General features: G+C 48.4%; 1 protein-coding gene across 4 annotated transcripts; it reads right to left on the minus strand.

The window, feature by feature from the left end:
• Positions 1-3,851: 3,851 nt before the first annotated feature.
• Positions 3,852-23,734, minus strand: CDC25A (cell division cycle 25A). 4 transcript variants are annotated; one of them, XM_090048027.1, is made up of 18 exons: positions 23,533-23,670; positions 22,413-22,718; positions 21,958-22,043; positions 19,673-19,724; positions 18,955-18,990; positions 18,744-18,780; positions 18,246-18,347; positions 16,997-17,116; positions 16,779-16,913; positions 15,350-15,424; positions 14,428-14,580; positions 13,936-14,031; positions 13,192-13,254; positions 13,002-13,100; positions 12,079-12,209; positions 11,650-11,761; positions 9,614-9,707; positions 7,061-9,438 (listed from the first exon to the last, which is right to left on the minus strand). In XM_090048027.1, exons 3-18 carry the CDS (start codon positions 22,019-22,021, stop codon positions 9,245-9,247), a joined length of 1,563 nt encoding a protein of 520 aa, XP_089904153.1. In that variant the 5' UTR covers positions 22,022-22,043; positions 22,413-22,718; positions 23,533-23,670; the 3' UTR covers positions 7,061-9,244. The 4 variants fall into 4 exon arrangements, with proteins under 4 accessions (XP_089904152.1, XP_089904153.1, XP_089904151.1 ...); XM_090048026.1 differs by lacking the exons at positions 7,061-9,438; positions 22,413-22,718 and adding an exon at positions 3,852-3,961 and having other exon boundaries at positions 23,533-23,734; XM_090048025.1 differs by lacking the exon at positions 22,413-22,718 and having other exon boundaries at positions 14,428-14,577; positions 23,533-23,734.
• Between the last annotated feature and the right edge of the window lie 1,566 nt (positions 23,735-25,300).

Consider the following 25,300-nt stretch of genomic DNA (forward strand, 5'->3'; position numbering starts at 1 on the left):
TAGGCATGCTTTCTCCCTGCATGCAAGAGCTGGAAAACAGCTGGCGGAAAACAGAAAAGGTTTAATGCTGCTGAAACCTGGCGCTCATAAGCCTGTCAAGCAAGCCGTCCACAACGGACCTCCGCTCCCACATCTGCCGTCACTGGCAGGTCCTGCTTACGTGCTGGCTGCAAGTCTGGAGGGGAGGGAGGACACCCCCCAAACCCTGACCCAGCACAGGCCAGGGGGATGGGGCAGGCGACAGGTAGCACAGGCCGAGTGATGCACTGCTCCGAGCGCGAAGAGCAGCACAGAGAAACGTCACCTGCAAGGGGGGCCCAGAACTGCCCTGCACGTGCCAGCACCTGGACTCGGCCCTGCACCAAGGGCTTCCCCGGCCCGTCTCCTTTGTGTCCTGCTCTGCTCAGAGGTCTGTGCCCTGCTGCCAGCACCCGGCCTCGCCTCCTTGCAGCGAGAGCCTGCCCCTCCCAGCTGGCGCAAGCATGGGTCCAAGGATCCTGCCCGCTCCCCCTGGTCTGAGCTCCCTGTCCAGGCTCAGGCTGGACCGTCTCCCTCCCACCCCTCTATCAACTTAGTTCAGGCTCCCACGCAAGCCAGTTCATCCCTCAGACCCCACTCCAAGGAGAGCAGAGGGAGGCAGGCTGCTAGTTGGATCCCCTGCCCTTGCCAGGCCTGGGAGTCAGCTGCAAGGCTTTGCCCACACCTGCCCTTAGCTAATGCAGGCCTGCCTGCCCCATGATGCTGCCAGGAGCCCTGGTGTAGACACTGCTCTGCCTGCCAATGGGGCTTCACCACCAGGACCAGGCCTAGTTTGGGGTTGCCAGCACAACCACGTTGACCCTAGGGCTGTGGGGACAGGTGGAGCTTGAAACCCAGCTGAGCTCCCTCTTCTTGGCCCCCCGAGGCAGGCACAGCAGCTCACGGCCCTGTTAAGTGCATGTGATTCATGCTGGGGATAGTCATGCTGCTGAATGCTCTCTCCGCACCTCCAGGTCCCTGGAGAGGCCCGTGGTCAGTGGCAGGGGGGCAAGGAGGTGGCGCGAGTGCCAGCTGGAGTGTACAACACCATGCCGGTGGCAGGTCTCGGAGCTCTGGCACCAAACGTGGCAGGTCTCTGAGCTCCTATGCGGCGCGGACCTGCTCTAATCTCTTAATCTAGCACGCAGAGCTCAGCCGCCTGCAGTCAGCCCCAGTCCCCTGGGGAAATTCCAGTGGCAGAGGTATTTTTAGCAGCATAAAAGTCTTTGCAAAGGTTCTGTATGGACAGGAATTAAGGCCTCACATGGACAAGGGACCACGGGGGAGGAGATGGGAATACAGCATCCCAAGAGCTAGCTGCATCAGGGAAAGGCCACCACGGCCAGAACCACTGGAGGGGAATTTTCGGAAGAGCCAGGAGACACGGGAATGATGCACACGTGTCCAGGACCCAAGTTTCTCCACGAGCAACGTGGAGCTCGCACCACAAGACAGCAGAGCCCCCGGTGCACGCCAGAGCATGAAGCAAGTCCCAACCTTGGGGAAACACGTTCGGGAGAGGCGGTTGCGGGTGGTGACTCAGCCACCGCCTCGGCAGTCCCACCGAACAGGCCTCACGAGATAGTCTCAGGCACGCAGCCCCCACAGTGCTCCTGCAGCTCTCACAACTGGACGGCCTCCCATGGGAACAGCCCGGGAGCCTGCAGCACTGCTGCATCTGTGGGCCAAGGTAACCACGGGCAATGCACAGGTTGAGATGAGGCAGCGATTCATTCTTAAAAGGCTAAGAGCTGCAAGGTGGCAGCGAGCCTGAAACCTGGGTGAGCCATTGCAGGAACCTGCTCAGCCACAGGAAACCCACAGGCTTCAAGTTTAGAGAGGAGAAGCAAGATGAGAGCGCTCGCTCCCGCCCTGGAGCCTGCCTGCACAAGCAGGCAATATCCACCTGCCAGTAGGGACTGTCGGCAGCTTTCCATGCCCCTTCCAGCCATGCACAAGACATGGGTGTGCAGGAAAGGGCTGCACGTTAACATTGCAGGGAGGGAAGAAGTGGAAGCGGATCAATGCTCGAGTGCACCAGCAGCACCGAGACACCCAAAAATGGAAGGTGTCTCTATGCAACCCCAGCGCTGGGATTTGCTACGAGACCACCCCGTCGCTGCCACCCACCCTGACCGGCTGTCTGTCAAGCAGTGCCAGACGGCTTTGCTTCGCCCCGCTCAGAGCTGGGGTTTCCAAATTGCTCTGAAGTAACAGCACCATCTGGCGAGCTTTGCTGCGTACACACTGCTTGCTGACAGGCGGGCAGCAGAGTTCGGGGACAAACTTCTTCCAGGTGCGTGTGAAAAGGCCAGGTGGCAAATCAGGTCCTCTCTCAGCTACCTCCATCCCAGGATTTAAAGGCACTTCCCAGTCGCAATGAAGTGGGCCTCAATGCTTCATGAAAGAAGCAGGCCCATTTTATGGTGCAGAAAGAGTACAATAAGGAACAGAAGCCAGCTCTCCCAGCCACAGACCAGCACCAAACCAGATCATGTTTCCACTGAGCCCATCCACCCTGTGCAGGATCAATACTCACAAGAGCTTATTCCTCCCCAATTCAGTTAGTCTGTAAGGTGCACCTCTGTCCTGCCTTCTCCAGACCTAACAGAGACACGCCATTGGCACACAGCGGAGCACTTTCCAGTAAGGGGAGAAGTGCTCAGGGCAGGGCCAAGACCTTGGAGGTGCACACAGACCTTCCCAGGGATTCAGCATTACAGCAGGACACCCGTCCTGAGATTGGCTCCCCGAGCCTCGCGGAGGTAGAAACAGCACATCCTCTCGGTGCCAGTGCCTAGCTAGGAATCCCTGCCAGGCTGGATGATGCCCTCCGGGGTACCATCGTGCACTCCTCCCAGGAAGCAAGGGGCTTGTGGTAAGCAAAGTAGGCAGACTTCTTTAGGATGTGCAGGCCAGGCTTCAAAGTGACCAGGAGCTTGCTTCTCCAGAGGATGGGGGAAAACCTCTCGCAATGCACAGGGCTGGGGAGGTAAAGGCAGGGGTGGGCTCTGTCCCTAGCTCATCCCATGCCCTTGGGCAAGAAGCCTGCGGGACCCCAATTCCCCTTTCTCTAGCAAAGAGCAGTGCTACTTGCCTACTCTGAGCGCCCCTGGAGTTTTCCAGCTAAGCAATGCTGTAGCAAAGCAACACCAAGAGGAGTCAACGCTATTCATTGGCGTGGAGGAAGTGGCGGTGACTCACTATAATGTTTAGCTATGTATTAAACAGGAAAGATATGGAACTTGAGAGCACGTTGGGGATCATTATCTCCCAGTAGGAGCCTGGTTGATTAATTTAGATGTTGGTTTCACTTGAATGCAGATCCAGAGTGTGAAAAAAAAACAAACACTGGGGATGTGCTCCACTGCCAGTGCTGGAGACTAGTCAAGGCCTCTGACCAGAGTTTTTCCCCCTCTCCAACTCTTGTCAGTAGGCCCCAGGCCTGTTTGGTAAGGGCCACCCATACCACTAAGATGATTTCATTCCCAGCAGCTTATGCCCATGGAAGTGAGGATTTGGAGAATGCAGCTTTTGTTTGCTGGAAAAACTGGCACGAGATGCACATGGGAGGGGACAGGAATGGAAACCTACTTTCACAACCCCCACCCCACGCCACAACAGTCTGCTCTTTCTGCTGCCAGAGAACAACTTTCAGGGCCCCTTGACAGAAGCTAGCCCTCCGTCCTGAAAGACAAAGAAGGTGCTCGACACGCTGGCATTAACAAGTGTGAAAATGGTTACCAGGGGAACAGGTACAGACGCAATCCCATTCAGTCCGGACATGGCTTGAAAGCAGCCCCGGGGAGATGAGAAGCAGAACGCCACATGGCGGGAGGCAGGCAGCCTCAGGCCCCAGGAAGACAGATGGCCTCCGCCGATGAGCTAACTCGCTTCTCTCCGCAGCGCCTGGCAGGCAAGCAGCAAGAAAGCATGAGGCTCCCTAGGAGAAAGAAAGAAAAGAAAAGAAAAGAAAAAAGGCAACTGTCCCTTTTGTATCTTATAAAGTCCTCTCCTGCCCTAGGTTTCCTGGACACCCCTGAACACACCTGTGTGTCAATCTGTCACACGCCCTGTGCCGCTCCCCCCCACTCCAAAAGTCACCAGAAACTTTAAACAGGCTCATTTCAGCCACTCGCTAAAGCAGTTCATGCCAGAGGAGGCTTTCAATTGCTTCAAGTCTTCGTCTGGTTAGATGCGAGAACCTGGCCTGCTTGCAAGTATTTAGCATCTGGGGAACGGTTCATCCTATTTTCCGTGTGCAGATGTCTGCAGAAATGCGGAGTGCAGCTTGGTGCACAGCATCGCAGCCTTCAGCCAGCCACATGCTTCCTTTTCATAGTGCATTTTGCTCTTTAAGCTCCAGCTGAAACCTCTGCAGTTCATTTGAGAAAACCAAAACCATTATAGTTTCTAAGGGTTTCATAGTTTCTAGGGCCGGAAGGGACCCGAGTAGATCATCTAGTCCGACAGTAGATCATCTAAATCAGACACAACACCCAACCACAGCTGACTTCAATATTAGGCCAGCTGATGTGATGGAGGTGCAGGGAAGCATATCCAGGGCCTCCATTTTAGCATGCTTCTCGGAGTGTCAAAAAAACCCAAACCCTGGGCCACAAAGGAGAGTGGGAAGAAAGAGAAAGAGCATTGCAACTTTTCAAGCCTCACCCTAGCAGTTGAGCTTAATTGCACCTTTACCTCTCTCCAAAGTGCAAGTGGGCACTGCCACCTACAGAGCAAAAAGCTGTAGTGGGTTTCTCAAACTGCCGAGCAGATTAAACTAATTCAGGCAAGATTAGAGCAATGAAAAAACTCCAGCAGAAGCACTTACCCTTCAGTGTATGCATGAAGCCAGCACAGGCCCTTCACATCCATCTGAATCACTTTCACCAGGGCAAGAAGGTAGAGGCTTCGCTTTCTCAAGAGCCTACATTTCTGGGCCCTCTGGCTCAGTCCTGCCCAGGACAAAGCAGATCCTCACAAGCTATCCTGGCAAAATGGTAGGTCGCATCATTCATGCTCCTACAGCCTCTCTTGCTTGGAGAACTTTCATCAAGATCTCAAATGGCCAGATCCTGAATCAGCCTCAGGTGAATTGTTTCGAGAAGGTGCTCACATAACTACTTGCATCTGATTTGGCTAAATCTCTAAAACTACCTTTAAAACTGAGTGCCATCCTCCTGGGGAATAAAATAGTAGCGGACTTTCATAGGATCATAGGAAAGAACCTCACAAGGTCATCTAGTTTGCCCGTCTTCCTCTCTGCCAGAGACTGAAGCTTCTTGGGACCAGGTGCTAATAACCTAGGTTTGGAAGAGGAGGAGTACTTCAGTTGCCCTCACCAAAAGCATTTGGTCAAGGCAGGGTTGAGTCCTTGCCCCTTCATTCTCCACCATGAAACTAGAGGTTTGAGAGAGATGCAGAGCATGAAGCTTAGCATCATGCACCTGGCAAGCATCCCATTAGGTACAGTAAAGCCAGCATCAGAGAAAAAAGTCGAGGGTGGAGGCGCCATTCTGCAGGTTTACATCAAGTTTCTTCCTCCTTTTGAATTCAGTCAAGGCTCTTTGAAGGGTGCCTCCCTTCACACAGGCCTTTCAGTTGGCTTTTTAAAACTCCAGCCTCTTGCAACCACTTGTTTTCAATGCAGTAGAAAACAGCCAGCATTTTACCTCCTTTCAGCCACAAAGGGAAAAAGCATTCACTTGACATTTGAGAGCCTGCCTTATGGACCCAGGTACTAAGCTACTTTTCCTCCCAGTTTTGAAGGAGGAGGAATGAAGGTCGGGGAAGGAAAGAAAACAAACTAAAAGCCCCACACAGCACACACACCTCAACAGCAGGCAAAAAGCAAAGAATGGTGGATTTGAAGTCCCATTGTTGTATATAAGGGAAGCTTTTGATTCAGAGTATTTCTGAGCACCAGCTCTCCATTTTGGGTCTCTGCTAAAGCTGTTAAAAACTGAGAAGAAGTTGCAGGTGCTGTGCTGGGAAGGCTTCCAGGGCAAACAAGGACTTCTGCACAATCCTCCCCTCTCAGCCAGCACAGGGTGGGGGAGCAGACATCAGGTTCTTTAAAAAGTTCAGACCATGGCCACTGCACAATTATTCTCCGAATAGTCATTTGCTTGTGCCAAGATTGCTCCTACCACATAACTGGAGCAGGTCTGGTCTGAGAGCTAGCTAGGTCCAGCCTTGGTGAAATCAAGTCCTTGTTCTTGTGCATCACTGCCAGTAATACCAGCTCGAGGCCAGTTTATGCCCTCAGTGGTGCAGGCACAGCCTCCTTTGATGTCATAGACATTAGGGCTGGAAGGGACCTCAGAAGATCAAGTCCAGCCCCCCACACGAAGGGCAGGAAGTCAGCTGGGGTCATAGGATCCCAGCAAGATAAGCATCCAATTTACTCTTGAAGGTGTTCAATGTAGGTGCTTGAACCACCTCCGCTGGCAGACTGTTCCAGACCTTGGGGGCTCGGACAGTAAAGAAATTCTTCCTTATGTCCAGCCTGAAGCGGTCTTGCAGGAGTTTGCGACTGTTCGACCTCGTCATCCCTTGGGGCGCTCTGGTGAACAGACGTTCCCCCAGATCCTGGTGGTCACCCCTGAGAAACTTACAGGTGGCCATCAGATCACCCCTGAGCCTGCACTTTTCCAGGCTAGAGTCCCGTGGCTCTCAGCCTGTCGTTGTAAGGTCTGTTTTCCTGACCTCTGATCATGCGCGTGGCTCTCCTCCGGACTCTCTAGCTTCTCCACAACCTTTTTGAATTGTGGAGCCCAAAACTGGATGCAGTACTCCAGGTGAGCCTGGATCGCCCGCCCATCTTCTGGTGTGGATACTTTGCCCCAAAGTTTGGTATCCTTGGCGAACTAGGCCAGTCTGCTCCTGACTCCAAAAGAAATTTAGACAAACCAATCAATAAGACCAAGACCTGGCCAGTGTGGTACCAGGTGCTATCCTACACGTGGTCCTTTCATACCATGTAATCATTGCCCACTCCACTGAAATAAGGACAGAAACTAAGCCAGACACAGGCAAGCTTGTTTAAGGTACTTTATTCCCCGAGCCTGCAGTAGTCTAGTAGATGCAGACTGTATTAATACAGACCCTGTTTAGGAACACACACCTCTTACAACCTCCCCTCTCATCCCCACAGGAAACTCTCAAAACACACAATACAGGCAAAAGAACAAGGTCAGGTATCAAACAAAGCTTTGCACTCCCATCCACAAGATCACATACAAGTCTCACCTTTAAAGCAAACACTGTGGCTAATGTGGTGCAGCAACGTTAGACACTGACACCAAACACACAGTTTCCTGAATACCAGGAAGTCTCGGGTACTGGAGAGAAGATATTCTTAGTACAGCTTGCTAAGGTGGTTTTATACAACACGGCAGAAGGACCCCTTTCACACAGGTGACATCCATCACTAACATATTCAGTGAAGTCGACCTATTCCTATTCTGTGTCTTTTTTTTTTTTTTTTTGCACATGGCTTACAAGTTAGCCATTACACACAAACGCCCTGTAGTCACTGGGTTGCACCATAGGAGTGTGTAGGTCAGACATGCTGCAGGCCCACATTACGTGGCCAGCCTTGTATACATACCAGTGACCCATGTTTAGAGTAACCGGTCTTCTATCAGAGGCAATGTCCATCAGTTGGACGGCTGGCTGCATTTCAGAACAGCTCTCTCCTTCCCACATTTAACATTGACACATGATCATTCAAACAGTTTAGACTTCAAGACATTTCACCAGCAGGCTTCTACTGGAAATTCCCAAGAACCACCTCCAGGCAAGAACACAGGATGCAAATTGTCTCCCAACTGTTTGTTTATATGGCTGGTAATCACCAACATTGATTTAACATTTCTTAATCTACCCAGAAGAGATTAAACTTAAAAAAAAAAAAAAAGTTAAGAGAATCAGGTTAAAAAAATCCTGTTTTTGAAACCTGAAGGAATAAAATCTAGCACCATTTAAAACCAAGATAACACAAGACAACGTAAAACCTCCCCATCCCAACACTGATACCACATTGACCTGGGTTGTACAAATCATGCCATCTGAACACTTTGAGCCTTCTGTTAAGGTGATACTGGGGGGGGCTTTAAGAACTTATGGAAACTAAGTCAGCTCTGAGACAGCCTTCCCAAAAACACAGTCAGCTTCACTGGCAAGATGCTGGCATGCAAAGAAGTACAGCCACTGCCAAGCCAGGCATATATTTTGATCTCTCTCTATATTCAAAAGGAAAAAGCAAATCTGTTTAGTTGCTAAACTGCTCTGGCATTCGCTAGGCATAACTTTTCCACAAAGGGCCAAGGCTGAACCTGTTCTGGCCACTGCTCTAGCTAGTTAAGCCAAATGATTGCCAGGTCCTAAGACTGCTAATTTCACTGGAGAGCAATGCTGGCCTCAGAAAGGTCTCCCTTTTACAAGTGTTAGTTGGGCCTCCTGATGCCGACAGCTTGCTGGCTGCAGCTGTGCAACAGACAAGCCAGCAGGACAAACACCTGAAGTGAAACCCCCAGCTATAAGAGCTGTTTTAGAACAGTTTCACAGTTGGAAGCAGCTCATGTTTGGCAGAAATAAGCCAAATAGCTTGCTAAGGATGGAACAAGTGTCATAGCTCATAGCTAGGTTCCCACCTTGAAGTACACAGCAATGTCCAGACCTAAAGAAAGCAGCAGCATGCTGTGCCCCTGCTGCTGCTTGAATTGGCAGCATTCATCCAGATTTCCACCTGGCTTTTAATATACTTGAACTCCCAGCAATTCTGTCCCCACTGAAAGAGGGTCTTCGATCAAGCAGCTATGGAGAAGTTCTCAAAGCTAATAAAAAATAAAGCAACCAAGATTACAGAATAAAGTTAGAGACCACAATAAAGCAGCTTCCTTTCAGATTGTCCTTGACAGGCTTCTCATAGTGTTGCCTTTGAGTTTTGTGAAAAGCCTAGTTGGGAAGCACTGTTCCTCATTCTGCTTTACCACTGCATGGTTACACTGCCACAGAGTCAGAACTATAGCTGAGAGGAAAGCCTGAAGACCCCTGACAGTAAGTCACCATTTATCAGAAAACAGAGGCCTCAATACAGTCCAGATGACTCGACAGCAGTGGTATAGCTTCATTTGACTGTACTTAAATAAAAACATGGCATAATTTTAAAAACAGGGATTAAAATGCTCTCATTAACACTTATACTGCATGGGTCAGCTTAAGCCACCCGAAGGAGCAGGCTACTGGGCAGATCTTCCTTTTCATGGTAGTCATAAGAGAAGCCGTGTCTATGAAACAGAGAGAGACATTCAGGAGAGTCAGCTTTGCAGTCAACATACAGCCGACAGGGTTCAAACCTGCAGCCTGATGAATGCAGGAGTTGCACACCGTTTCTCTTCTCACTTGCAGCAACTGAGACAAGGACGGGAAGATGCGCACGAAGTGAGCTGGTACATGGAATCATGACCAAAGAACGGATACATCTTTCTTCCCTCCAAGTCCCCCCATGTAACGGACAGTATCTGCATGCTCAACAGCCCTCACAGTTTCTTCAGGCGGCTGTACAGTTCCCTTTTGCTCTTCTCACCTGCCCACGTTCTGCTTTTTATGCGGAACCTTTTCAAGTCTTCCTTGAAGTCTTCGTGGTGCATGGGGCGGTAGCTCTGGGGCTCACAGTAGCTCTGGGAAAAGACAACATGTAGGTTTCACCTTTAAACATCCCAGTTTCAAGCGTACAAGGAACATTCCCTTCCTCGTGCTGTCAGTCCCTTTGTTTCAAACAGAAGAACCCACTGGCACTCATCACCCACTGCTTCCGTCACAAAGATAATAACAGATTGGTCCTGAACTGCCATTTCGTTGCTGCTTAGGTTGGTTTAAATATAAACCTTCACAATTAAACACTTCACTCAGCTTCTTCTGGGGGAGTTCTCAAGCAGAGCTCTCTCAAAGCAGTGATGAGAACCTCTCATTTACATGGCTTTCATCCCAAGGCCCCCCAAAGACTTCAGAGCCAGAAATGTTTCCACAAATGAAGCCACACAGTTATGCTGCACAGCTTTTTAGGAAAGGAACACACACACACACACACACACGATTTGAGGTACTACAGCTGAAAGTAGGTAGGGCACCACTCTTGAAGTTAACATAAGAAAAAAAGCCTGGTTCTCTCTGAAGCACAGCGGACTGAAAGGTGCTAAATTTATGTAAAACTCAATGCTTCAGTCTTGCCTATGCTGGAATGAGCTAGAGAGCTAGCTGAAGAAATGAACCAGAATCAGTGAGTCGGAAGGGACCTAGACAGATTGAGTCCGACCCCCTGCCATGGGCAGGACGGAGCACTGGGGGTGGAGGGGTCATAAGACCCCAGCCAGGTGCCTGTCCAGTCTCCTCTTGAAGATTTCCAGGGAAGGTGAGAGCCCCGCCTCTCTGGGGAGCCTGTTCCAGGCTCTGGCCACCCTTATAGTGAAGTAGTTCTTCTTAATATCTAACCTAAACCTCTCCTCCCTCAGCTTGTGGCCATTGTTCCTGGTGACTCCAAGGGGGGCCCTGGTGAACAGACTTTCCCCGAGTCCCTGCTGCTGGTGCCCCGATAAGGGTGTAGGCAGCCACAAGATCCCCCCTCAGTCTCCTCTTGCGGAGACTGAAGAGATTCAGGTCCCTCAGCCTTTTCTCACAGGACTGGCCACGGAGGCCCTCAACCATACAAGTGGCCTCCTCTGGACCCTCTCCAGGTTCTCCACGTCCCTCTTGAAGTGCGGCGCCCAGGACTGGACACAGGACTCCAGCCGCGACCTGACCAGTGCCACATAGAGGGGGAGCAAGACCTCTCTGAAGTACAGCAGGAGTACCAAGGAAACAGAACATGCTGATACAAGCAGCCATTTTCATTCATACTTCAGCAAAGAAGGGCTGCCACTTCAATTAAGGACTAAGAATTTCCAGTGCAGATTGTTTTAGAGATGTTTGGGTGTCCCCAAAAAGGGAGAAAAACCTATGAAAGACTTTGGTTTTCATTCATCATACAGATGATGAAAAGTCTGGTCTTAACAGAGCTCTGAGAGTCCAGAGACTACAAAAGGGCAGAAGCCCAATTCTACATCTCCCAAGAGAAATGAGCAAGCAACAGAATGCTGACAGTACTGCAGCTCTGAGACTTACAGATGAGGCACTGGAAGTAGTCTGTAGTGAAGGCAAGTCACCTGTAGCTCTTAATCTGCATTACCATGACAGTGGACTACATGTGCATTAATGCATTTTTGCTACTGCACATTAAGCTTAGTACCTCTAATGAGGTACTACATAAATGTGCATTAGGCTGCCCTAATGCTCAGTAGCAAGTGTGCATGCCTTTTTAGTGTAGCCCATTTCTAATGTGTATTAGCACGTTTTTTGATGGGATATGTTAGTGCACAGCAGAATAAACTACTGCACAATAGACTGCATGCGTAGGCATGCCCAGTGAAATCACTATGCGTAATACAAGGTTCTCTTCTGTTCTGGTGAACAGCAAAACCAGTAGCTAAACTGAGTTTGGAGTGGGAGGAATTTGTTCAGTGTTATTCTGACAGCATGAATGAAAACAGAAGAGAAGTTAAAAACTCATAAACAAATGCTTCTTACTTGGTATCTTAAGAAGAAGTCCTTGTAGCCGCCCTTGAGGACATACAGCTCTGGGTAATGCAGGTGTGGGTACTCGTTACCTAGTCTGTCTCTCTCTCTCACAAACCGGCACCTGAAATGGTGAATTCAGAGAGAAAGTTATGCACCCTGTCAGTCTTAAGGTTATTTTTGTGCAAAGTACTCTTAACCTGTACTTCCCATTCTTCAGAGAAACGCAGCACAGGTGTCAGCCGCCTGCAGCTAGGCATACATACAGCAAAATGAGATTTTGGTAACTAGCTCCGTGTCAATTGACAGACAACCGGCACTGTTCTCAGTTGCACAGGTGGCAGACAAGTCACCATCTCACTTGGCTGCCTTTAGAAACAAAACTCCATAAGTGATCATCACACAGTTATTAAGTGGGCTGTAATCCCAGCATACACTCACATCCGAGGACCACGCTCTGAGGAAAACTCGCAGTGAAAGACGATTATGACTCGTTTGTTGTCTGAAGGCGGGATGGGCTTCTTCAGCAGGAATTCCTCCACGTCCTCTTCCATGTGGAGGTTTACAGCACCCTGGGAACAGAGTCACAGCTGAACAGGTAGGGCCAGTTGGGTGGGGCTGTATCAATTCCCTCATGCCCTTATTTCCAAACTGAGCACAGTGATTCTTCCATGCCATGCAAAACAGCTGCACAGCACCCACAACCCTGGGCCAGCAGGTGCATTCTTCAGCAGTCGCTTGAGGCCGCATGAAATAGTAACAGGCTTTAGCCTTCCCTCTCAGAGCCCAAGTCTAGTCAACTGCTGCTTTAAGATCTAGCGAGTTTACTCAAGCAGCACTGTTCAGCACAAGTGCTGACAATACAGAACCAACTTAAGCGTAAGGCCATTTCTCCCAGTTAGAATACTATTGTGCAGAGTTCACTTGGAGTCTAAAACATTTAATGGCCGTAGGCACATTAGCTATCCTAACATCCTGATGCTTCTCCAGAGAATAGTCATGGCCAGTCCTGTTCACACCTGCTATTATGCCCACTCTCCCTACCAAGAAGGGTTGGATGTTTGTCCTCTGGGGAAAAGCCTACCCATTAGTCAGGAGGCCTTGCTCACATGTCTTCGTGAGTCTGTTCAGCACATGAACAATGCAGTTCCAAGCCTGTCTGGTGGCTCTGGCCTGACCACCATGCAGTTAGTCAGATACCAAATCCTAATTCGCAAAAGGGAACAAGAGCCAACCAGGCTTTGGACTTGCTCTTAAGCAGTGAAGAAGCAAGCATCTTGAACACTTTCCAGTGCTTGCCAATTCAGTCAAAATGGCAGCTGTGCTTCAGACAACTGTACATTCTGCTTGCAGGCTCACTGTACCTTGATATGGCCTCCTTCATATTCATATGGGTATCTGCAGTCAATTATCACACATTCCTTAATGAAGCTTGCAAATGTCCCTGTCAGCACAGACACAATCTACAGAGAAACAAGATTTTAGGAGTGTTAGAAGCTATATTAGTATGCTTGATAGTACATATCAAGTCCTTATTGCCCTTAGGATACATACCATTTCTGAGTCAATATATTTTAAGTCCTGATGCTTTCCATCTACAGTATGAAAGAGGTAACTCTGAAACACAAAAAAACCTGGCTTAGATATGAGAAATAGAATTCCTCACAGAATCAGAAAATTAGGGTTGGAAGGGACCTCAGAAAGTCATCTAGTCCAACCCCTCCACTCAAAGCAGGACCAACTAGATCATCCCAGGCAGGGCTTTGTCAAGCCAGACCTTAAAAACCTCAAAGAATGGAGATTCCACCAGATCTCTGGGTAACCTGTTCTAGTGCTTTACCACACTCCTCAGGAGAAAGTTTTTCCTAATATCCAACCCTTAACATCTTTTGCTGCAACTTGAGCCCATTGCTCCTTGTTCTGTCGTCTGCCCCTACTGAGAAGAGTTCAGCTCCATCTTCTTTGGAACCAGAGATTTATGCCAGAGATGTAAGGCTTACAGTAGATACTTATTAGTTTATAGTGCACGAAAAGCTTAACTAAACATTCTGCAGGTCAGCAAAAGGACATGCCTTGACAACTCCATCGTCTCCAGAGAGAAAGAAAAAATGGATGCAACTTAGTTAATAGAGAAGAGGAGTAAAAAACTTAAATACCCTCTCAAAGCTACCTCTCAGGAGCACTTGATTATTATAGCATTTACAGAGCATTCAGACATGCATTGTTGGAGCAGGGGAGAACATAACTTGGATGGGTCTGAAATACTCATGCATAAGAAAAGACAGTCACTTGAATCACCTTGGAGAAGTCACCAATGAGGTCTCTCTGGTCACTGTCCAGAATGCTCTCAATCTCTGCTGAGGAAGATGACTGCCTCCGGATTAGCGCCAGACCCTGGAGGCACAAGAGCTCTATTACTACCAAAACAGAGGCAATCTCCTGTAACCTTCTCCCCCAGAGAACTGTTACACTTGCCCCAGAGTAAAAACAAGAAACAAAAAACCCGAAACCCTAGTGACGTATTGGCACCCCAAAGTCCTGATCTGTTGCCCCTCACCTATTTCAAATGGGATGTCAAGACAAAAAACTTACCCATAACCCTAAAAGAATCACTAACCCGCCCAGAACAGCCCCTTAAGTCATGCACTGAAATACTGCAGTCTGTTAAATGGCCAGTTACCTACCTAGAGGGCCACTGTTCTGTTGAACATCCTTAAGAACGGGATGTCTACACTTGCAGAATAAAACGATTAGACAAGGATTGTTAATGCTAGATGTTAAGCCACCAACCGTTGCTTCTTCAGAAGGTATTGCAGGAATGTTTTTTCTCTTTTTGCTCTTTCCTAGAGAAGTGTCTTCTTGGGATCTTTCCATTCTTTTCACAGCAGTCCTAGCCACACCACTGGACAGAGATGGAGATCCAAACAGTCTGCACCGCTTCTTCTGGAACAAAGGCAAGGAACAGAAACTATAAGAGCCCCTAGCCAGGAAGGTTGAGATCAGGAACTAAACGAGCCTGAAGAATTTGAAGACGCCTATATTAACTAAGAGTCAGCAAGAACATGAATGGATACTGGATAGTCCCAGGGAAACAGCTACTGCAGCATTCAGTGCCAGCCAGCTGACTACATCCAGTACAGAAGACAGTACACTTCCTAGCCATGCACTGCATGAAGCCTGGGTCCAAAAGTCTCACAGGTCTGCTGAATCTGGGACACTCCATGCTGCTTAAAAGCAAATTCACTGGAAGTCTGAGGGGTTCAGTTGAGGGTCTAAGGGGAATCCAGATTTTTTTTTTAAATGCAAAGACAGCGGCTGAATGCATTACAGGTATCTGTATGCAGACTGGGTGGAGATGCCTATACACAGTTCATGGTAAGTCAGTTGATACAGGAGCCAACCTTTAGGCATTTCTCTTATGGATATATGGTTATACCCCAAGATGCTGCCCTACCATTTCACAGGCTACATAGACAGGATCCTCTAATTATTAAAGTTAGCCAATTTTTAAAAGGCCATTATACTATGATCTCAAAACCTAACTGTCCCAAAGAACAGAAGCAAAAACTCTTTTTGGAAGCCAGATGTGCACAAGGGGTAAATCTGCCTACAAAGGCCTATTATAGTTGTTAAGGTGCTGTTACTTAAATTACGGAAGCTTAATGGCCCTTGAAAGGTCTGACAGCCATCATGGGAGGGATGGAATGCTTACCTGGTTATCTGCTTTCCTCATGACCAGTGGAGCAGTCCAAAGGCTTGCTACATCAGAGGGCACCTCCTCATTGTTCTGAGGAAAGAGACGCTATTTCAGATCTCCTTTATCAGAGTCAGCAGCCATGCAATACATCAAGGGTTTCTGCATAGCTCATGCAGTCATTCTAATTGAATTCAATTGAGGGCAGCTTTGGGACTCCTCCCTGCCCTCCCACTGCAGAAGAGAAACACCATTTAACCGAATTCCGCGCTTAGCAGGAAGTCTGGTCTAATGGAGACCAGGCTGCTGAACACAGGAGCTTAAAAGCTATTGTATCAGTTTTTCGATTTGTTCAATAAAAATGCATTTATGATTCAGAGGTTACTCTGTGCCTTTAATAGTCTAGTGGATTCAAGAAGCAACAGCGTCTCACTAAGCTGGGGGTGTCAAAACATGCATACAACCTGCAGGCTGGATCAAGCCTGCCAGGCCCCTGGAAACTGTGGGGCATGGTCAGGGGGAACAGAGTGGCCTGCTGCAGAATCCAGGGCTCTAGGGCCCCTGTGAACGTGGCAACTGATAGCAAGAGGGTAACCGAGGGTCAGAGTCCAAGTTGCCCTCCAATTGCTTCATACTGGAGGAACTGGATCTGCTGTCAGCATGTGCCCAGTGCCAGAGGAGCCAGAGCTGCCGCCACAATATAGGACATGTGGTGATGGCTCCAGTACAAGGCACATCACAGGAGCCTGAACTGCTGATGTGTGCCCAATGCCTGACCTAGAGCTGCCAGCGCCAGCTCTGGCCTGCAAGGAGCGCTGCAGTTTGGATCCAGGACAGGGAAAAGGTGAGTTTGACACCCCTGATCTAAACTTTTTGCTGAGGAACAGAAGTCCTGACAGTTCTGGGCTTACCAGCCATGACTCCATCCTTCTAAAGTCTGGCTTTTAAATTAAATATCCCACTTGCATCAGCTGCTTTCTTTCCCCTTGTAACTGAAGACACTTTAGGTTTCAGAAGAGGAGCAGGAACCAGCATTTGCTTAATTTAATTGCTCCTGTCTGCTGGAGAGGAGCAGACATGAAAGACATCAACATTCTGTGCTTAAAAAGCAGCAGCATAAGCTTTCTATAATTCTACGAAAGGCAAGAGATGAGAAAACACTGTCACTAGGTCCTCTCTCAGGATGGTCTCCAATGCCCAGCTCTGTACAGCTCTGCAAATCTTTCATCAGAGGCTAAAGCAGATCCAATTACACTAGCCCACTATGAGTAAATATATCCATGAATTGAATGCATAACAGGCCAATGTCCTGAGGGGGCTCAACTAGAATCTACACCTAGAATTTACCATTTTCTTTAAGAAGCTGAATTAGAACAGTTTTTCCTCAGTGCATTATCAAGTATCTGTCGAGAGTCACCACACTGAGGAAATTCAAACACTCATGTACCTTTATGTCTTGCCCATCCAACATATCTAGGAATCCATCATCAAGGTCTTCAGTTGCAGATGTCAGAGATGACTGGTGCAGAAAATCAGGTCTACAGATTTCTAGGTCACCCACATGGACTTCATCAGCAGGAAACTAGAATAAGAAAATTGAGTTGTATTACTAGCATAGACCTAACCCAGGGGTGGGCAATTATTTCCAACTAGAAGGCTGCATACCATCCGAGCACGATCCAAGTTGTGCCTTTGGCCGAGGACTTCTTTTCCGTCATCATAGGAACGAACACGCAGACAGCTACGGGAAGCTGGCCTGGTCGGCTTCTTAAACTCAAATGACTCCTTAACGAAAGGGGAAGACAGACATTCCAAACAAAGAAAGTACAGCTGAGGGAACCCCTCCATGGAAACTGTTCTACAAAACACCCACTCCTCCCCTTCTGGGTTCAGCGCTCTGCTGCCCAAAACATGGTCTAACCATTTTTTAGATCAGTGGAATTGTATTAACTTCTACAGGCCTGAGAAGTCTCATATTCTCCTGTGCAAACTTCCCAGCAAGAATCTCTCCTAATCATTTAAAAGGAAGCCAGAGCTGTGCATTAATTGCTAGGATAAGCCTGTCACTGGGATGGGAAGATGGGACAAACCCCTGGTACATGGGGGAAGAGGGTAAAGACTGATGTTTCTGCAGGGGTCTGGGCCCTCAGACTTGCATTGCCAGACTTTCCAGCCAACAGTCCTATAATGAGCTGGACGTATTAGCCCAAAAGGACAAGTTGCTTAGAGATTTAATTTATCCAATTTAATGAAAGTAGGGATGTTCAATTTGTTAATTATGACCTCAATAGGGCAGTTGTCTGGAGAGCTAGTAATCACAGAGTTCCAGCAGGGACAGTGTTAGTCAGCATTAGAAAAAACAAACCAAAACAGCCTGAGGTTAAGATCCACTCAGTATGAAGACAATTAACTTCACTAAGGATATGAATTCAAGTTAAGAGAAAAGAAACCCCAGAATAGCTTAGCTCCTGTGGGTTGGATTTAAAAGCACAAAATGCCTTTAAAAAGAGGCATTCTGATTTAACATATTAAAATGGAGGATTGCGCCAGGCCTAGCAGGAGTGGAAAAAAACAACTTTACTCAGTAAACTTGAAACATGACATACCAACACAGTCATTATGCTGGAGTAAATGCCTGCAGCTCTGATGCATGTTAGGCACTTAAATACCTTTGCAGTTAATTAAAAATTATATTAAATAAGTGGAAAGTTAGGTCTTTGTCTTTCTAGTAGTCAACTGCAAAAGTAGCCAACGTTTGAGTTTTCTAGAAGTTCACTTGAATACAACAGGTTTTACATCCTGCTCGTAACAAACCCTTGTCCCTGCACAAGAAGTTATTCCCATGCCACCTCAAGTAAGCAGTTTCTGGTGACAAACCCCACACAACCTGACATTCAACAAGCAAAAAACTTACATTCTCTTTATTTTCATCTGATTCCAGTAGCTCAAAGACATCACAATCCAGGGAATCAGAATGGCTCCTCTTCAGAGCAGGACTGGAACCCAAAAGCCTCTGCTGGAGTTGAAAGAGTAAATCCAGTTCAGCATCATGCAGATTTTAGGCAACCAAGGGACTAACAAGAATGTCCAACTGGCACCCATCTGTGGACACAGCTGTTGTTCTTGGCCAATCTGTTTGGAAGTACAGCCCATGAGAGCTACAAGTTTCCCACACCCACTGCTTCAACTTGGTAATTGCATCTATATGAAGCCAGTGACAGACTGCATTGCAGAACTCAAACAGCATTTCAAGCTTATAACCTAACATGTCGTTTCTATTTATAGAGGCTTAATTTTAAGAAAGTAGCATCATTTTCAGGCTCTCAAGACTGGCTTGATACCTACAGATTAAAAATAAGCAGGAAGGAGCAGAAATTCTCAACACTGAAAACCCTTTGCCATGCCAACTTACTGGGAGGGAGCGTATCCTTCTGACAGGCATTCGAAGGCTGCAATAAGAACAGAAAGTCAAATTTCAACTTTAATCTGAAGAAAGATTAACAAATGGCAATAAACCTCAGATTTTCCACAGCAAAAAACTGAACTAAATGGCACAAGTTAAAAAAAAAAAATCTAAAAATTGTTAATTAAGACAGAAAGGTAAAAGTTAAAGTTAAACTCACTTATATCTGCCAGATTCCAGAAGTGTTTTCTCAAAGCTGGGGGAGGAAAAAAAAAAAGTGCAGAAGAGAAAGTTAGATGGCATTAGCTGTGAGGTAATCAAAAGACATTATGCTAGTTGACTACCAATTCATAAAACTATCCAGGCTGCTTAAAGCAATTCAAGTACTTCAAGCCAGGTCAGGCTATTACCCATCCCCAAATTATATTCCTCTACATCTTGAAAACAGCAGACACCATGCTCTCCGCGTGTTGTTGCGGCTTGGGACAAGATTCTTAGAAGGTACATCAATGCCTAAATTCATTTAGCTCCCCCTTAGTTTCCCCAAAGGGGCTCATTAATACTTCCTAATTCTGAATGCTTTAGCTAAGGAAGTCAGCCCCAGAGGAAGGAGCTCAGCTAAACAGGACAGAGGGCCACTTGCACTGCCCATTCCTGTAAGGCAAGGGCCAAGCTGACTGTAGAGGGTGAACTTAAAATCAACCAGCTGCTCAAACACAATTTGGCTGAGTGAGAGACATTACCCAGCAAAGTATGAAGTCTGTACCACAAACAGCACAGAAGCTAAGATCTCAAGCTGCAGTGTGCAAGGGCACACCACTGTACATGCACTTGGTATGAAAGTTTCCCTTCAAGGTTCCCATGAGCATATGTTTAGCTGTCAGTATAGTCTGATATGCCATAAATTAAAAGCTTAAAACACATTTTTTTTAACATACGTTTCCTCGATGTCACTTGAGTTAAGGGGACCAGGTGAATCCAGACAGAAACCTGCAGAAAACAAACAGGTTTTTACCAATGAGAAGGATCATGATACTTTGAAAGAGATGAAGAGCCAGCCATGCCTATCCACAAGTCTTGGAACTTGTCGTCTCCTCAAAAGGTTACAGGCTTAGCCTGCTGAGAAACTCTTTGTTACAGAGAAAAATCAGAGCCTTGGTTTGTGACTGATCCTATACCAAAAGGGCTGTAGGGTGAAAGAAGTTCCCCTCAAATGTCCTCCCCCCATTAATGATTTTGGCCATAAATATTGGTTACAAGAAGCATCCTGTGGTACTACCCTGTATGAAGAAGCTTATTGCCTTAGAACTGTGCTATTAATTATATTTTTGCTAATTTTTACATACACACACAAACTTTAACAGGTAGCAACTTTTCTAAGGAACTGAGTCTTAAATATAAAGTTTTATTTCCACTTCATCCCAACTCAATTAAGAGTAGACATCTCATTATCTACCAAAGTTCTTTGTGAGAAGAATCAGTATCGAGAAAGCAAGCTAGCACCTCAGAGTTAGATCACAGAAGAGTAAGGCTGGAAGGGCCCTCATGTAGTCCAACACTTTGCTCAAAGGAGAAGCACTTCTAAAACCAGCCCAGCCCAGCCCAGGATATACATACAGATACTTAACCACCCTTAGAGTCAGAAAGTTCTTCCTAATCTCCAACCCAAATGTTCTGTGTGTGCATTCAAGTTGCAACATTACAGCTGCAGTTTCCTTCTGGTATGCTTAAGGCCATCAACAATTATGAAGCCTGCTTTCCAGGAACCTATATTTTATTACTGTAGTCACAAGCCAAAAGTTGTGCCTGTAGAACATGTAGCACATAGCAAAAAAGGTTCCCTGCCCCAAACAGCTTCAAATCTCTGTATGGGTGTGATGTGATATCTACCCATCTTTATGTACAATGGCACCCCACACCCATCTACCTCACCTTGATGAGCAAATACAAAGAAAAATTGGTCAGCAATATAGGCTTCTGGCATATTTGGGCCATTGCCTAATCACTGCTCTTTGGAGGGATGATAACAAAAAGGAGTCTTAAGGAAGTATTTAAAGGAGAACAATGAAGCAGCTTTGCTGGAGCTTACAGGATATCCTCTCAAGGGACTCTGGAAGAATTGTTTTAAACAAGTGGACAGAAGCAAGCTCCCTCTTCATGTCTCCATGTTGCACCCTCTTGTTATCTCACTCCGCTTTGCTGTCTATGCAAGTTTTATCAGGCTGCACATGAAAGAGAAAACATCTAAGGAAAAAGGTGGTCTTTAATCCCTGATGCTCAGGTCTTTAGAATTAGGAAAGCATTAAGCAATTGTAAGCAGCACACTAAAAGGTAGCACCTTTCCCCCACTCAGGACTTTCCAAGTGCTAGACCAGGGGTGGCCACTAGTGGCACAGGCAGCCCACGTGCATGGCATATGGTAGATCAGGGAGGGAACAGAAAGCAGAGCAACAGGTCAGGCAGGAGGAGGAAATCAGAGCTGCACTTGGGGAGGGCATAGATCTTTGTATGTAGTACACCAGCCACGTCCCTGCTAGTCTAGACAAAGATGGCATCACTAACACGCAACCAACCCCAGAGGGCAAGCAGTTAGGGGGACAACCAGCATGTGACACCACCAGGAGGTATAGGAGAAGTTGGCTTTGGACACATGATTCTCCCTTATTAGCACCTGCATGGACACTGACCACACAACCGTGATTTAAAGCCTCAGCTAATGCTTAACTAAGTTCTGAAGGCTTGAGGCATCTCTGACAGCAAACTGTTCAGCTGACAGAAAAAAGAGCTTTTATGTAGAAAGGAACAAAGGGAAGAGACAGCTGCCAAGATACCTAGTATGTGGTTTGATTAGATCAATTTAAGATGAACAAGGCAGTTAACTGCATTTTAACTCACCCAATCAATCTACTTCTTACCTCTCTTAGCAGCAGCTCCTCTCCTTGCTCCCTTCTGTATAAAACCCTTGCTTTCTGGCAGTGCATTCACAGTACCCGACAAAATATGTTGGTGCCTATGAAGGGTCATGCCTCTCTAAATCAGTTGGTTTCGTGCTACTCTGAACCATCTTCTGCCTGACTTCAGACTAATACGATTAGCTACCTGAGAATGTGTAGCATTAGCCTGGACTTTTAAACTTTAAGTCTGCCCATTACAGACATTAAGCAAACAAGAGGATACCACTTTTTCATTCGCAGGCTTTTATTTGCGATTAAAGCAGTCTAACCTGAGTCTGTAGATTCTGACGAGGCCATTCTTTGTAGGCTGTTACTGTTCTTCAATTCCAGCATCTGCTCAGAATTCTCAAGTTGGCTACAAAAATCCCAAAATAAATTAGTTATTTTACTGAATGGTTTCATTAAAAAAAAGAGACACAACAAATAAACCACGTCATTTACAAGATAAACCCAGGTTTCAAGTAGGGACCCACAGCATCAGAAAATGTGTCGACTGTTGTGACCTTTTTGAGTTCTTTGCAACAGAAAAATTGCTCTGGTATCATTCCACGAGCAAAGTGAGGGAAAGCAGAGAGCCAGTGTTTTTTGAGGAGGGCCTCAAGTCTAATGCGGGGTGCACCCCACATTAGATTCGGAAGACCTCAAGTCTAAAAAATGTTGAGAACCACTGGTTTAATGAATGACATGTTCAAGGCTCTAGTACCCAGCAATCTTGAATACTCACTGTAAGGACAGTGTAGGTAGGTAGTGGCTCCATCACACTCCCCGTGACTTATTTTCTGAACTGCATGAGGCAAAAGCAAGTCCCTACGTGTTCTCACACGCAGATGACCATACTTCCACAGAGGCACTGCTAATGTGAAAAACCACCAAACTGTAAAGCCATAAATGGGGGCTCACAACGATCACAACCGAAAACATGCTCTTTGCCTTCCGCCTTTGGAGCTTTTCTGGTCCACCTGCACTTTTCCAAGTGAGAATCAGAAAGTTTCAAAAGAGAACCTCAGTTTTTCTTCAGTCAATCTCGGACCTACAAGAACGGTGCAGATAAGTCAAAATTTGCAAGGTTCAAAAATCTTGGAAGACAACACTGTGAACACTCCTTGGAACGAGTGTGATTGCTGGAACTGATTTTGGGCTGAGGCCCATGAGAAAGTAGGACGGTGGCAGGCAGCCAAACCCAACCACTCATGTTCAAAAAACTTCACTGTTACCAGACAGGACAGTTGAGCCTTGCAAACACTGTGTGCGCGGGGTAATAAGCATTCATCACTGTGCAGAGGGGGGCTCCCCACTTGCCCCCACCGCACTGTAAGTCGTGCTTTGGTTTTGCACTGCCCCACGGCACAGGGCTGAATTTTAACTGCAGAAGAGTGGATCCCCCCCCGAAGGCAGCGGGTCAGACTTTCCATAGGGTCACTTTATGGTGTGTAAAGAATGGCAGAGATGAGCTCCAGAAAGGGTTCCGATTCCTACTTCCCCAAGCGACAGCTAGGAGAAAACTGTTCCTCGAAAGAATGCGAACACACCCCTGTGACTACAAATGCCCATTCCCACCCCAAGGCATTGACAGATGTCACCAGGGAATCATCTTCCCCTGGGCAGCAATGACACCGGTGGGAATAACCTACTCCTGGTACCACGGAGATGCCAAGGGGGGGTGGGGCACGGGGATGTGCATGTGGAGAGCGAAGTGGGGGGGTCCCAGGCATGGGGGAGGGGTCTCAGCTTAGGGGAGACCAGGCGGCGTGGGGGGGTCACCTCAGGGGTGGGGGGAGGGGCAGGCCCATGTGTCGGGGGGTTCTCAGGCGTGGGGGGGCAGCCTCGTTGAGGGAGGGTCTCACCTTTGTCCGAGGCGGCCCAGGGCGAAGCCGAGGCCGGAGACCGGGGAGAGCTCTGCGGGGAACAGGGCTTTGACGGCGGCAGCCGGGGGCTCCATGGCGGAAGGCGCGCTGAGTGCAGCTGTCAGTGCGGCCGCGCTTTGACCCCCCGCGGCCTCCGTCCCTGAGCGCAGAGAGCGCGCGCGCGCGCGCTCTCCCGCCCCGCCCCCCCGCTCCGAAGCTGGCGCCAAAGCGCGCCAACCAATCAGCAGCGGCGGCGCCCAACTTCAGCCCACCCACCTGGCGCCAGTCTCGTTTCCCTTTCTCGCCCGGCCCAGCTGTCGGGCTCAGCGACAGAAAGAGTGACCAATAGTACGCGGCGCTACGCCTTGCCGGCGGCCAATCCCCCGTGAGCCCTGCCCAAGCCTCTCCCTGAGACGTTAACAGGCCTCCGCAGTGCTGACCAATAGAACAGACGCGGAGGCTCGTGTGCGGCCAATGGAAACGAGCCTAGCTCTGTCTCCTCCCTCCCCCAGGAACAGCAGAGCCGACCACTAAGCTTGCCCGCCATATGGGCTCGTCGGCGGGTTCCCTCGTGGGCAGCTTGCAACCCCATCCTGACGCATGCGCCAACGGGACAGCAAATCCCACCATGCAATGCTCCCCCTGGCCCAAGGGGAGGCTGCGCCGGCGGGCGCATTGCATGCTGGGATTTGTAGTCCACAAGTTCCATCGCCCAGCATCATTGTGGGGCATGCGGCTGCTCTAAAGACCCAGCTTGGCGCCCAGGGCCTGGTCCAGCCTCTCATAGACATGAGGCGCACACATGGCAGCCATTCCCGCAGCGTCCAGGCCGGCCTCAGTAGCTTAGCACCAGCCTCTCAGTGCTCTGTGCTGTCAAGCCCCAGCTCCTGGAGGCATGGGATGAAGACAAGCTGGCTCGCATCTCTGCTACCAGGCACCTTGCTGCCCCGCAGGGTGGCGGAGATGAGCTTGCACCAGTTCTTCCCTAACACTATAATCACAGAATAAAACCCAGCCATGGTGCATTGGCACATTGTCCTTCCCGGAGTCTTGGGGAGCCTGATCCTGGTTTCCAGCCCATTGGGGCTGGCAGGGCTATAAACCAAGGTGTAGATCGGGGGCTCGGAGCATTGCTGCAGCAACGAGGCGACGTGTGATGCCAACGGTGTTTGCTGACACCCACGCGGCTTTGGGAACGAGTCCAAAGTGGTCGTGTTAGACTGGAAGGGGCCTCCTGAGCAATCATGGCAAACCGCCTGCGCTCGCAGGCAAGCCCTGGACTAAAAGCACCGCTCTAAGTGGTCTCACGCGTGCGAAACACCGACAACACCCTACAACGTGTCACGGGAAACAGCAGAGGAAGGAAACGGCTCTGCAGTGCCCTTTCGCTGCAGTGCCAGGGAAGGACTGGGCTAGCGTTTGCTCAGATGATCAGGGAAAAGGCCAGCGATCCATGCTCTGTGGGAAAGCAAAACCCCCTCACAGCCTTTGGCAGTTTGACTCAAGGAAAACTTATTTCCCGACCCCAGATTTGGAGATTGGTGCGACCCTGAGTGAGTGAGCGTCCAGGACCCTCAATCTAGGAGCCTCTGGGTTTCCTATATACTGGCCAGTCAACATCCCCAGCAGTAGCTGTGACCCGTACCCAGCGCATCGGAGAAACGCAAAACAAAAGAAAACCAGAATCCAGTAACAGAAAGGGAAAAGAATTCCTTCCTGGCCTTGCTGGTGCCCAAGACAAGCCCCAAACAGTTACATTTTTCCTGTG

This window comes from Crocodylus siamensis, chromosome 5 (genome assembly GCF_052110815.1).
Source record: "Crocodylus siamensis isolate JL-2025a chromosome 5, ASM5211081v1, whole genome shotgun sequence".
NCBI lineage: Eukaryota > Metazoa > Chordata > Crocodylia > Crocodylidae > Crocodylus > Crocodylus siamensis.